Source organism: Pezoporus wallicus, unplaced genomic scaffold, assembly GCF_028554395.1.
Source record: "Pezoporus wallicus isolate ANWC-B61680 ecotype Strahan unplaced genomic scaffold, APGP_CSIRO_Pwel_v1 contig_5231, whole genome shotgun sequence".
Taxonomy (NCBI): domain Eukaryota; kingdom Metazoa; phylum Chordata; class Aves; order Psittaciformes; family Psittacidae; genus Pezoporus; species Pezoporus wallicus.
Window position 1 is genome coordinate 1,775,513 of NW_026635973.1, and position 14,583 is coordinate 1,790,095.

Below are 14,583 nucleotides of genomic sequence, written 5' to 3' on the forward strand. Positions count from 1 at the left end.
CACCTTTTCAAATCAAATAGTTTAATTTGCCAGTTAATGTACAATTAACTGTTTTCCATTTGTCAACCATGTAAACTTTAAGTTCCTACACTGTTCTAAAGTATGAAGTTCGCTCTGAAGGCACAGTGGGGAACCAGTCACCTCTGCAGATTTAATTCAATAGTTATTTTCTTACTCTTAGGATGAAGAGCACCTACACCAGCTGGATGAGCAAAACAAAATGCTGAAAGAAAAATTAGTATCTCGTCTCCGGTTTGAGCCAGATAGGGCAGAGGCACTGCTAATGGTAAAAGGCAGGGATATTGTGTGTGAGCCAGCTGACAGCAGTGAAAACAACAACATTAAACAGGTGAGAATGTGCATGATCTTAAACTAGACTGTGTGTTAGTATTTGAATATCTATTTTGAATTGCAGTTAATATCCTCCTAGCTATAGTTATACTAGAAGTCTGCCTTAGAGTTTATTGTTACAATTATATATTATCTTAAGCTACAGTGAAATACAAAAGCATGTACGTTCCTGAATCCTTTCTAAATCTGGGTGCCCAACAGCTCAAAATGAGAACTTTAAAGGTTCTTGTCAGTTGCTGCTAACCCTGCACTCATAAATCAAAGCCAGCACTGTTGCATTTGAGCTTCTGGACTGAACTCTGGGCCTGGGCAGCTGTGACTGTTGAAAGTGTTATGTCGCTGAGCTCTTAGGGATGTCTTCAGAGTGGTCCAAACCCAAACTACAAACAGACTTGTAGTTGAACACAGGGGCTTGTAGAGACTCTCCAGGCATTTGGAACAGCATAATGTTTGCACAGCTGATTCTGTTTGCCAGTGTGGCTTTGGGGATATTGGGATGTTTTGTCAGACTCAAAGGAGTGATGTTAACGTAATCCCAAGATTTAAAGTATTTTTACATACAGTATTTTGTTTTTTTTACAATTCCTTTTTAAAATCTGGCTTCTGTCTTGGACAATATTACATGAACACATGCTAATTACATATTTGGTGCCTGTGTCGTCATGGGAGTGAAAGGCTTCCTCCTAGGAACCTCATAAGGTTCTTAGCTTTTTCTTATTCAGTATAAACTCTTTATTCTTATCTTTCACATATGATAGGAAAATTCTGGTTTATGTTACTAATTTGAATAACCAATATCAGACCTCTAATTTTATATATGTGAGTGCCTTACTCCCTCTATAAATCCATGTAAATGAATCTAATTTACATGATTAACAGAATTATTTTCATGTAGTGTTTGACTCAAGTGTCCTGGAAAACAATTTGTTGTTTTAAATTTGAAATTTCTTTTTCTGAAGGTTTTTACCTATTTGATAGAAACAGAAGAAAGCAATTTCATACTCCTTATGAGATACTAGACATTCATTTTAGTGCTCTGATCACCGTTATTAAGTAATTTCTCAAGATTCTTTTTATAAGCAAATTTTCATACACAAAATGCTGGATATCTTAACTCAGAAAAACTCTGTAATGAAAGCTGAGCTAAGCCATCAATTGGTTTGAAAATGTTTTCCATGGCTGTTATATATATATATATATATATATATATATATATATATATGCCTTCTTTGATTTTTTTTTTCTAGATTTACTATATGACCAGTCACTCAGTAGTTATTGAAATTAATTTATTTCTCTGCCCTTTGTTCCCAGTCATCCTCAGCAGAGGAGAAATACCCTATTCTTCGCACAGCAGTTTACAGAGCAAGCAGAGAAAGAAAACACAAAGCAAGGATAAGAGAGGAAGGCATTTGTTTTGGAAACGTGTATGTGAAATTCTAGTTCTTTATGATAACTTCCTGCTCTCTGCTATTTGAAATTTGAAACAGCAGTGGGTGTCTTCTACTGAATTAATTGACTGCTTCCCTGTGAAGCTTGGACTGATGCTCAGGATAAAGCTTACAATTTTTGGTCATTGCAATAGAGTCTGATCTCGTTTATGTCACTGAAAATCTGGAGAAGTCATTGCAAACACAATACAGTCTAGTCAAGAGGGAATGACGGACTATATGAACCCGTGCAAATGTATTCCTATGTACTGTGTTGCTGTCACATGTATACACAAAGACAACTCTAGTTTTCAAACTTAATGATAGAATATGATGGCTGAGTTGATTTTTTTAATGTTTACTGTCTGGAAGTGAAACTAAAGGTGTGTTCACATTGCTCTCGGATGCTGTATCAAAACCCCTTTGAAGTGGCATGATAAGGTGAACGGATGATGTTAGTGGCCAAGAATTGAAGATTCAGAAAAATAGAAAATTACTGTAGTGGGATCAGTGAAGTCCAGGATCCTGTCTCTAATATTAGCAGGAGTAGAGGCTATTTAGGGAGACCACACAAGACTGCGTGGCTACCTTCTGTGGTCAGTTTCCCTTGTATTCCCCTTACATCCATAGGTATTTGATTATGAATGTTTGGGGCTGTAGTGCTGCTGTGTATCGATTTATGAACCTGTTGACCCCGAACTTTTCTTCTTCGTTTTTGCACCTCCTCATGCTGTCATCTTCCACAGATTCCTGTGTCAGGAGGCTCTAGAAGTTCATAATCCCCTCTTCTGGCAGTTCATCTTTTCGTTTCCTTTCCCTTTTACACAGGTGATGAGGAAGGAAATTTTTTTTCTGAGGCTGAAGAGGCATGCATGCCTTCTTAGAGGCAAACCTCCCTGAATTTTGTAGATTGGATTAAAACCACACTTAGGGAATTTTATCCTAAATAATTCTGGGGTTCTGTTGGGTTTTTGTTTTGGGGTTGGGGGGAGCTGCTAATGAAATTTGTTTGCCAGTTCCTTCTCAATGGATCTTGAACTAATTGATCTCTTGCATCTGAACTCATATGAGACCTGTAGACCTCTGGAGGATGTGAACAACTCAGTTTGTGAAAGATCAGGTTTTGTATGATAGGACCTCAATTTTCATCAGTCCTGAGCTAGGCTCAGTGGTCTCCATCTCACACATCGGGAAGTATCTGACCAGTAAGGATCTGCATTCTGGTTGCATCATCAGCCACCATACATGCTGCTGATTGTCTGGTTTAATTAGTAGGTGATGTGAGAGAAATTGAAGATGGAATTATTTCTGGGGAGTGATTAGGGGAGTATTAAAGCATGGATTAGGAAGCTGCCAGTCTTCATTAGTTTCAGTGCTCACAGTACGAGTTAGTTTGTATTTGTGTATTTTGCCTACTAAAAGTTTTTGCTTTTCCTTCAGAAAAGCATGTTAAGTGCTGCTGCTAGTATATATCAGGGACTGCTAACAAACAGATTTCTGTCTCATCCTTCATGGACAGTATTCGACTTTGCCAGCACTTTATCATTCATCAGTTGAGAGGAATCTTATTCAGGGTTTCATTTGCTGAGGTTTTGCTTTTTTGCTCTCACTGCTGTTTTCTGAAGGCACAACTCCACTTAGGACAGAACTGTGTGCACTGGCTGTGCCATCCAGTTCAGCACAGTCCAGTTCTCCACTCCTTTTTTCAGATTTTTCTGAAGTTCTTTAAGGAGCCTTCAGTTAGCTCCCAGCCCCCAAAATAAAGGATGCCCCTATATCTTTGAATGAAAGAAGATAGAGTCTCCATTCATAGACTCAAGTACAAGATAGTTGCTAACCACCATAATTCTTCTTTCCAGCCAGGGTTTGTGCTTTTTTATCTTTTGGAATAAATGTTCATATTTGATTGCATGTTATCACATGGAAAATATAATTCATAGCGAATGAGGGCCATTACAGGGGAAGTTTATATTGATCTACCGACCTAAGAAAGATGACGGCAGACCAGTACAGTGCAACAGTGTCCTAGCTGGAGGAGAAAGAAGTTATGGAATAGGAAACTTTTGAGATGATTTTTTGTTTTCTTGTGCGAATAGCACTCACTCCTTCCTTTTAGTAGTTTTATGTTGGAACTCTGTCCTGGAAAAGAAACTTCAAGACTTTTGCATTGATATTTCATTCTTTTGTGCGTATTTAGTCTGTGTAGGCTGTTGCTAAAGCAGAAAGTTCACGCATGTGAGTTTTAGACAGTTTCAGCTGCTTTGAAGTGATTCTTCTTTGATGCCATTGCCACTCCGATGTAAGATGGATTATGAATTAGCCTTTTCAGTCTGAATTATATAGCCTATTATATAGCATATTCACAACAGAGTTGGGCCAATGGCTGAAGTGTAAATATCTTGATTTGTTTTCCCACCACTGTTCCAGTGGTTTATTTTTGGTTGTTATTAAAGATGTATTAAAGAAGGACAGGGAGCTGCTGGAGAGAGTCCAGCGCAGGGCAACAAAGATGATTAAGGGAGTGGAACATCTCCCTTATGAGGAAAGACTGAGGGAGCTGGGTCTCTATAGTTTGGAGAAGAGGAGACTGAGGGGTGACCTTATCAGTGTCTATAAATATATAAAGGGGGAGTGTCACGAGGACGGAGCCAGGCTCTACTCAGTGGCAAACAATGATAGGACAAGGGGTAATGGGTACAAACTGGAACACAAGAGGTTCCACTTAAACTTGAGAAGAAACTTCTTCTCAGTGAGGGTGACGGAACACTGGAACAGGCTGCCCAGGGAGGTTGTGGAGTCTCCTTCCCTGGAGACATTCAAAACCCGCCTGGACGCATTCCTGTGTAACATTATCTAGGTGTTCCTGCTCTGGCAGGGGGATTGGACTAGATGATCTTTCGAGGTCCCTTCCAATCTCTAACATACTGTGATACTGTGATACTGTGATGTAATTGGGTAAATGAGAGCGAACTGTGCGTGAAATCACTACTTCCTTGATGGGTTTTATTTATTTTCCATTTTGTACTGAGAAGGGAACTTTTTTGGAACTTTGGAGATTAAAAATGTATCTAAACTGTGTGTGCTTTTAGTGCAGGCAGAGGCTGTCACCTGCAAGCTGTACAAGAAGCTGGTGTCGCTAACTTTTCTGTGTTCTTCTTTTCTTTGCATTTCAACTGCTGCTGGTTGTTTTTCTTATGTTTTCATACAGGCAAGCTAATGTAGTGCATACACTTTTCAGAGCTCTCTAGCTTAACCTTGAATTACATTTTCATGTGTATTTAACTTAAGAGATTTTCAGATTGGTTTACAACTCTAAGAACGAACTTGAAGAACCCTCAAGATAATGCAAATCCTGCGCTACGAGGTTCTTCTTTGTATGCTTTCTCTAGGAAAGCATTTAATTAACAAAATACTGCTTATTATATCATAGCAGATACCGTGCTGTTCGAATTACTAAGAATGAGAACAAATTATAGCATTGATTTCTTTTTTTAAGTAGCATTTTCTTAGTTGTGTTTCCTAGGGCCTAAATTTAGCTTAATCTTCGAGCTCTTTTCGGCTAATCAAAATAATATGGTCAGGAGCTATGCAATCCTGCTTCTGATGCCGATAACACAAGAGGTAGGGCTGTAATTTTAGTTAGGGTTCTTTCCCCACCCTCACTGTTATCTTATTCATAGTGAACAAAGCTCTTCTTCTGTGTCCTAGGACAGCTGTATCCTCATCATAAATGCAAACCATTTGACAAGTCTTATTTTAGTTGATTGTTCTATTTTGCCTGTAGAACTGAATCTTCTCTTATTTTTTTTTCCTTCCTAAAAGACTATATTGTTCAGTTTTAGACTCACAAGAATACATAAGGAGGGAAGAGAACAATCTGTTTGTCAGCCTACTAGCATTTCAGAGCATGAGACAAAGTTAAAAAGCAGCACAACAAACCCAACATCCTTAATGTCAAAGAGTGAGCATTTGAAAATGACACTTCCCACAACTTCTGCTTGCAAAGGAGCTCAGCATGGTTTTGGCACACCACCTTTGTCTTATGTGCATGTTAAAAAACCCAAAATGACAGAAAGAGGGGTAATAAAAGAGATTACTTTCTTTCCTCATCGTTGTAACTGTTCTTTTCGAAACAGTTGTAAATGGACAGTGTCCCCCAGTGCATTTCTAATAAAGAATACTGTAAGTCACTGGTATTCCAGGTTGTTACTTCAGGTGTCATCTGATAGTTAATTTTCTTTTTTTTTTCTGCTGAAAATAACAGATTTACTAGGCTTCTAATATTTGGTGAGATGTAATACTGCAATGGGCAGATGTAACACGAACATACACTCTGTCCTTCTCTCTAAAGCCTTTGGAAGGGAATGATCTTCTTCCTCTGGGCATTTAAGGGGATGCAAACCACACTTTAATTGTAGGAGATGAATATAGAAAAGACTCTTGCAAAACTACAGATCTTTCAACAACCGAAAAGGAAAAAATGGAACAGTGGAGATATAAAACAAACTATAACTCAGTATACCAACTGTAAAGTGCATAAAAGTGTTTATTCTCATTTTAAAAAGTCAGTTATCCATGCTTCCTTCACGTGTGGATTTACCTGCTGAAAGTTTCTTTAAGTGAGAAGGCTCTGCAATAGGTCTCAAATATGCCTTTTCCAGCATGCTATAATTAAAACTAAATGCGTAATTGTCTTTTCTATTGTCCTCCAGCCAATTTGGGATTTTCTGAAGAGTGAAGTGAGATCATCTCTCTAAAGTACAAAAGCATAATTCATGGTTGTATGTTTGACGAAAGGAAACTACTCACAAAGACTTAGCAGCTCTTGTGATAGCAATTCTTGCTCTTTGAAAGTCATTGTAAGTTTCAAACTGACGGCAATGGGTCAAAATTTAAGCAGATCTGCAAGCTGGAGCTCATTTACTGTCAGTAAATTCTGGATTAGGCTTTGAATGAAACTTGACAAAAAACATTTTTGAATCAGTTGTGTCCTATATGTCTTCAGCACATTGAAAAAGAAAATTGAGAAACTGCCTTGTAAAACAAAGCATTGAAGTGTAGGGTGGCTCTGGCTGGGATGGGGTTAACTTTCTTTGAAGTAGTCTGTATGGTGCTGCGCTTTGCTTGTGTAAACTGCTAGAACAGTGTTGGTAAAGCGCCAATGATTTGGGTATTGCCAAGCAGTGCATTTCATGGGGTGCAGGCTTTCTGTCTTTCAGAATAGATGAAAAGGTTTTCTAGTCGTAAACATGGCCAAGCAAAAGGCAAAGTGAATGTTATCCTCCATACCCCCTAGGAAACAAGTGCTACATTTCCCATTCAACCATATTGAATGATGGTCTTGAATACAAGTTTTAATATACTGTCAACAAAAAGAAACAGCTTCATTAAGCCCATCAGAATGCATTTGGGGAAGTAGACACTGCAGAAATTTAAATTTGTAGGAAGATTAACAAATTAGAAAGTAATTGTGCATAATGATCTGCTTTAAACGACTCGTATTTTCCTTTTTGATGTGTCAGTTACAGATAATGTTAGAAAGACTGAAATGCAAACAGCAGTATTGGAACCAAGTTGCCATAAAAAGACTCGTGAGCAACCAGAAGTTGAAAGGCCTTCTAAAAAGCCCTTCAGAACCAAAGCTTGTTCTTATGATAGAACAGGTATGTAACTTGCAGCAGCATGGGGGAAGACTGTGCTATCAGTTATGCTTGTACAGCCAGTGTCTTTACTTCAGATTTACATTCATTTAATGGAGAATATATTCAATTAGCTACTCGTCTCTTTCCTGTGTTTAGAGTAAGTGTACACCTGTAAGGAAAAGCTGTAAATGAGAGAGTACTGTAATTTTAAACTCTATTTCAAAGGCTAATAACTTTACCCTCTGTATTTACTTTTTGATGTTTGGGGTCTTTTTTTATACCTGATCTCAGAGCAGAATTTCAGCTAGCATTTGAATTTTTTATTTTATTTTTTTATATTTCATAGTTAGCTACAGTAAGTTTTCTTTTAATCAGGGGATTTGCAAGGAGTAGTTATGTTTTCCCACTTGCCTTCCAGGAGTAGGGTGGAGGAAAAGAGATTTTGGCCATTATTTCTCCATTAAAGCCTGAGGAAGTGATACCACAACTGGATTTTGTTTTTGGCTTGTCTACAGTGATTTCTATGCACATTCTAATAGGGGTTAAAAAACATGGGGGGAAAAAATATTTTTAGTGCTTTCCAGGACTTCTCAAATTGTTTTCCATAATGCTTATAGTAGTTTTGTTCAGCTGGGGAGTTGTTCCTCTATCCTGGACCTGGTTGGTCTGATCTCTAAAGGGGAGGCATGTTTGCATGTAAAAAGAACTTTCTTTTCAATATTAAGAAGAAAAATAGTTATTCTTTTGTTGTCAACATTCTTTTTGTTTAGATGAGATTTTGCTCTGACTTCAGAAGCCTTTTCTTTCAGTCTTTTAAGCATTTGAAAAAGTCTTTGGCCTGTAAATCATGTTTTCTGCCGAGTACTTTGAATTCTGCTGTGTAAATTACACCAAAGATCAGTGTTAAATCTCAGGAAATAAAAATTGCTTTGCAGACATTTGAACCACTGCTGTTCAGCTGCAGGGAAATTTGGAGTAAGACCTTCTAGGGCACGTTTTCAGTGTCTTCCAACTCAGTCTAAATAACATTAGAACAATCCCCCACACTTGTTAAGGCTTATGGAATGAAACTAAGGAATGAATGGCTGGCTGGTTGGCTTGCTCGTGCGATGAGTCCAAAGATTTTGTGTTTAAGGGAGGGAACCCCACAACCTTTTCTTTTTTCTTCAGAAGCAATTGATGATGATGCTGTAACACATATCTTGAGGCTTCGAAGCAAACTTGGCTGGCAAACAAATGTGCAGTCATCTGAATTGTTACCTGGAGAGGCTGATGTGGCCAGATTTCAGAAGTTCACACTTAAGGTGATTTTTACCTTCCTTCTCACATCCTGTGCAATTAATTACACAGAAATGATGTTGGTTATGAATCTAAAATACTTATTTCCTGCAAGTTTTTGCTGCTTAAAAAGGACAGATCTGTTCTTAGAATCAACAAAACGTTTAAAAAGAATAAACTATTAGAATTAATTCTTATTAGCAGAGTTGAATTGTAATTTTTATATATAGGAAGTGGAAAACACATTATACTTTTCAATGGTCAGAACCATAGCAGGATTCTGAGAGGAGATGGTACCTAGAATTATACTGAAAGGAGAATAGTGGTACCTGGAACTACTTATTCCATCTCTGGTTGCATAGCAATCACTTAAACGTAGCACTTAGCCAGTGCTCCCAATAATTAAGCTGTTCTAACACTAAGCAGACTAGTGGTCATGTCTGTCCAGATCAGACATGCCAATCAGGAGGGCAGTATTTGTTGAGTGATACTGGGCAAGCTGTTCTTGGTGTAGCCACAGGGGAGGTTGCCTGTGTTCTCTTACTAGTTTGGTGCATTCAATGACAGACACACACGTATCTATCTGGTTTAATTATAAGTAAACATTATAATTAATGATTAAGTTAAATGCACGCTTTTTCATGAACAAAAAATAATAATACAGAAAAAACCCACCAGGTTTATTTCAATGTGCACAATGTTGTGAAATATTTTGGACACAAAATGAAAATAAAATTTGTGTTTATCCCTTGGGACTTCCCATTTCAGATATGACTGCAAAATATTTAGGAAGCATTATAGTTGTCCACAAGTCTACAATTTCTTCCAATTAAAATGCTGTATTTTCAAAACGCCTAGATACCACTGATATCTCTAGTCTTTAACTGTTGGGTGTTTGCTACTTAAAGGCTTTGTGGTGTTTTTTAAGCTTAACAATGCTTAACAGTTTTTATAGGTGATGAAATTGAATTATTGAAAAGTTTCAAGTTTGGATAGGAAATTTAGAATACTAACAAGGTTATGGGAGACTTTTCTCAACAAGAAATAGTAATATTGAAGTAGCTGCTGGTAGAAAAGAAATATTATTTAGAGTGGAAATAACAGAATTTAAAAATGTGATGATAAGAGAATAACTTGCAGGTCAATTATTACTAAACTTGTTATGCGGATGTTTGAATACTGTATTTATGTTTTCATGATCAAATCTAGAGATATATGACTTGTAATCCTGAAAAACAAATTGTATATCTGCATATAAATAATTTCCTCTTTTGACAGAGACCTCTAGTGCTAGAAGATAGTGGGGAATATACATATTGTCTTCAACGAAACAGGAACAACTTTAAAGCTCCCTACAACCCGTACGATTTACAGGTTGTCTCTGTGAATACAGCTATGCATAGCAAAATATATTGGACTGTTTCAGCTTCGTATGTGTCTAAGGTAATGTTGTACAGCACACAGAACAATATGAAGCTAGAGATTTCCACAGGAAGAATATTTTGCTTTCTCTTACCATCTTGCATTCCCATTGCAATTATGTGGCTTTCTTTGCTTACTGGTCCCTTCTAAAGACAAGTCCTCTGCTGGCTTTGAGCTGAATATAGCTCATCCTTTTGCTCAGGCGTGTGTTTGGCTCTTGAACCACGCTCTAGTTCAAGACTAGCGGTATCAGAAGATGGGTAACTTCAAACTTGGCACTCATTACCTACCTTCATTTCTGAGCACAGTAATGTACAGGGAACACACTCACATCCTGCATGTCCTGATCTCAGACAGGGGCTGAGACATACCCTCTGCTCTGTTCATGGAAATTGGTAGTGTTTATGACTTACCTTTGCTTTTTCTTCCTTCACTCTTTGCATTGTAAAAGATGAGCCCCTAGTGACTTACTGATTAGTCTTTGCTTAGTCTTGGCAGTATTTTCTTTTTTAAAAAACCAGAAAAGACCAGAGTTTATTCTGTATCTCAGAATGAGGTCTCACAGCTGGTTTAAGCCTGTGTAAAGCAGCTAAGAGACTGGCTCTAAGCCACCCTCTCCATTGCACTGGCACTGGTGGTTTCATGGCCAGTCTGTTGGATTGTCTGGCTAATTTAGGTGAAAATGAAAGAAAATACTTTGTATGTGTATTTGTCTGCTTGCCAGGTTAATTGTCAGTCAGATTAGAGAGCTAATCCATCTCACCAGGAACGCAGAGTACCGATATTCCTAAAAGAAGTGTGCTAAAAATAATACCTTTTAAGAATATGAGCATCACATTGCAGGATGTTTCATCAGTTCTTAAATGTCTTTGAAGACAACTCAACTTTGAAGCCCTTTTTCTCTTTAGCATCAGTAAATTTTAGAGCCAGTATGACACTAAACTTGCATGGAAGAAGTGATAATTGCATCATTTACATAATTGGATTGTTGCTGGATGCTAAAGTGAAACTTTTTGTTGTATGTATGAGATACTTAATTTAAATGTCAGAAAATTATAGACATACCTTAGAAACTCATGCAATTCCTATTGTTAAAATGGGGAAAATGTGTTTTCTACCAGTGGAGGTACTAACCTTTTATAAAACCAAATTGGAAAAAAAGAACAAGTGTTGGGAACCTGACTGGGGGAAAAAAACCTACGGCCTCGTTTCTTTGCCTTCAGAAAAGGCACTGTACTACTTGCTGCAGTACAGAAATTTGAAGTACAGCCAGGATTTAAATACAAAGTGACTTGTTCCAAATCATTGGTAGTAAAAGAGCTGCTACTTGCTTTGGCTAACCCACAGAATGATTAATTCAAAACAATTAATTGGTGCTTAGTAGCCACTCTTCTATCTTTTGTACTCCTATGAAAGATAATGAAGATTTCTATGTAAGTGCATCCCTGCGTTGCCAATTTACGGTGTTCTTGCCAGACTCCAGTCTATAATTTGAAGCTAATTTACAATTCACATTTATATCCTTTCACATAGGAGTACACATCCTCTTAGGAGAATGAAAATCTGTTTGCTTACCTTGTTGTTGTTCTAAGATGGACTTTGTCTACCTGAGAGGTATGGCAGAGGTTCGAGAAGTGGTTTTGGAGTTCGCTGCTAGAAGCTGTTATGGTGACCTATCTGCCCACGTTGTATTGGAAATCTTTCCACAGGTCTAGTTCTCTTTTCCTTTTATTCAGTGTTGCATCATGCAGCAATGGGAAAATACTGATATTCCATAGATTTACTTGCTAACAGTAAGTAAGTACATTTGCATTTCTCCTTAATTACTTATTTTGCCATAATTACTTATTTTGAATGATAGACACATCTTAGTATTTAAGATGATAAAAGCATCTAGTAACTGTAAGCTTGTTCAAAATTAAACAAAACCATGATTGGCAGACAAAATGAAACTTGGTGAGTTCCACCACCACTGAGGTCATCAATACTCATGCTTTTTGTCTTTGATAATAAGGATTTGGTAATGCTTGTCGAATTCTTTCTTAAAAGGACTTGTGTGTTTTTTCTTCTTCTTTTCCCTAGTTTTCTGCAGACCCTAAATTAGGACAGATGGAAATAACAGCGGTGCCACGGTGGCTGCATGAAAGACAGATGTATTATAAGTTACACAATGTGAAATTCATTTCCAGTTTCAAGTAAGGAATGTAAAAGGAAAAAAAGTTAACTAATTACAGTAATACATATCTCTGGGAATGTCATCACATGCACTAAATTTTAGGAAGCGAGTTTTCCGTTTGTCCTCTTTCAGGTTATACGGACTATGAAATAGCTTGTGCTGCTCGTTTATATAGAATGCATTCAAGTGAATTTTGTAGTGTAAAATAGAAGAAAATATGTAGTGGTGAAATTGTCACATTTTTCTGGCTGGCTGTTTTGGAAACATCAGTAAAAACATGATAGCTGAATTTTAACCTCTTGCTTTGACACATATTAAACATCCATCTCCTGTACCTATGTTTCAGTATTTTATTCGTATTGCTTTTTGGTGGGATATGCTTGTTTCTGGTTTATTTTTGGCTTTCATCTCTGGAAGATTGCTGAAAGTGATTCAGTTTTGGTACTTGACCCCATGTCTAATGTTTGAGTTGCGCAGGCAAGATTTTTGTGTGTTCATCAGTCATGACAATGATTACATGAATTTCACACATTTTTGCAACTGTATTTTATGTTTGCCAGTGTCACATTCCACATATAAAAAGTAAACAATGTCATAATAATCCTAGTTCGTTACACGGCTCCACAAATTTCTGGTAATATTTGTTGTTATGCATATGTGTGTATCTATGTCAATTAGAGAAGGAAGGATTGCTGCCATGGGAATGCTTAGAAGACAGATCAGCCAGTTTTAAACTTTTAAACAAAATTTCACCAGACTGACTTTCTTTAACTGTGCATTTGATGCTCTAACTGTGCTGAATGCTTAGTTCATATCCATTATCAGTCACTATCACTCTAAAGTCAGTGAAACCTTCACAATCTCTATCTGTGAGTATGCAGAACCACAGAGTAGATGTGGTGTGTATAGCGCAGTTCATGATTGCCTGGGTCACTGTAGTTCAGGAGGTAGGACTCAAAACCTGTCTACAAAGGGAAGCTGAAACAATAATGAACATGTTGCAGCTCTTCTCCCTGCCCAACCACATGGGGCATTCTACCCATTTATAAACGTGTTGTGTTTATGCTGGTTCTAGAGCTGCAAAAGCTTAATGAGTACTTTCCCAGGCTGAAGCATGTGCATTGTCCTGTAGCTTGGCTGGTTTTGTTTGCTGATTTTCCTCAGCTGCTGTTTCTATTCTTAAAGCAAAAGTAAAGCTTGCCCAGCTTTGCGGATGTGTGGCAGTTTGATCGCTGTTCAGTAGCCAGGAATTATGGATTCTGGGACCCTTTGTTTTCAAACTTGGCCATATTTTCAAGGCCTTTACTGTTATCCTGTCCTTAACCTACATCCCCAAAAGAAACATCTGGTATCAAGGTCCGGTTTACACAGGACATTCCAGCACAAGTTGGTAACAAGCCTAATGGCCAGCACTGGGGCTTAGTGCATAAGGCACAGTTAATTTAAAGCTTCTGGTCTGTTATTGGCAGTGGTAATGCTAAAATAGTCTTGGGCACAGAAAAGCTGATGCTGTTACGGTAGCTTAGGGATGCTTATGTTTGGGTTTAAAACAAGCTAATACTAATGTTTGCTTAGTGTACTTTTGTGAGTGCAGCCAGCCTCTTCTTTAGCTCTACTGTTCATAAATGTGTAAGGCAGATGAAGAGGTGTGGAGCAGATGTAGAAAGGGGAAACTGGCTGCATAGATCCACGTCTGTCTCCCAACAGCACCAGTGCTGTTAATGAGTAGTTGCAACAGCAGGTGTGACAGTCTGTAAAATTTTTATGCATAAATAATTATTTCTGTTGCTTCTAGAATGAAGAAGTACTTTCTAGTCTGGAAAATCAGTGTTAGAAGCAAGATGGACAAGACCAAGTCAGCTTGAATGTAGGATTGTCATGGGAAGAGAATAAAGAATACTTCATTCCCTGCTATACGCTTTACCCGTTTGCATTTGTTTTCCTTAAGTACTTTATAAAATCAAAGCTCAGGGTTCTCCAGATTAAAATTCCAGGCTCCCTCACAGCAAGATTAATGTACCAGGAAGCTTTTATTAGAGTAAGTCTTCCATGCTGTTGTGAACAGGTAATCTGGCATTTGTATAATTGTCTCTGATTTATGTTTGTCTAGTGCCAAGCACAGTGGGGTTCTGCTTTATAACTAGGGATTTGCGCTAGACATAGGATGAAAATAGTAATAATACAGTCTTGTCTTGTAAAATGACAGTGGTTGCACCAAATCCAGGCTAAATATGGGCTGGATGAGAAGATGGGTTTCAGTCTGCATGTTGAGATGAGTAAACAA

General features: G+C 37.7%; 1 protein-coding gene across 1 annotated transcript; it reads left to right on the top strand.

Annotated features, from left to right (window-relative positions):
- The first annotated feature begins 299 nt into the window (after nt 1-299).
- On the top strand, nt 300-14,213 carry DNAH14 (dynein axonemal heavy chain 14). Its single transcript, XM_057398822.1, has 8 exons — nt 300-349; nt 1,666-1,778; nt 5,624-5,742; nt 7,304-7,444; nt 8,594-8,727; nt 9,980-10,144; nt 12,206-12,318; nt 14,095-14,213. Exons 3-8 carry the CDS (start codon nt 5,733-5,735, stop codon nt 14,162-14,164), a joined length of 633 nt encoding a protein of 210 aa, XP_057254805.1. The 5' UTR covers nt 300-349; nt 1,666-1,778; nt 5,624-5,732; the 3' UTR covers nt 14,165-14,213.
- The last annotated feature ends 370 nt before the right edge of the window (nt 14,214-14,583 follow it).

What these genes read in the sequence shown, in the direction of transcription:
- DNAH14 (XM_057398822.1), top strand. An exon ending in TTCAGAAGTTCACACTTAAG is followed by an intron (nt 8,728 to 9,979) that starts GTGATTTTTACC and finishes CTCTTTTGACAG; the next exon opens with AGACCTCTAGTGCTAGAAGA. An exon ending in CAGCTTCGTATGTGTCTAAG is followed by an intron (nt 10,145 to 12,205) that starts GTAATGTTGTAC and finishes TCTTTTCCCTAG; the next exon opens with TTTTCTGCAGACCCTAAATT.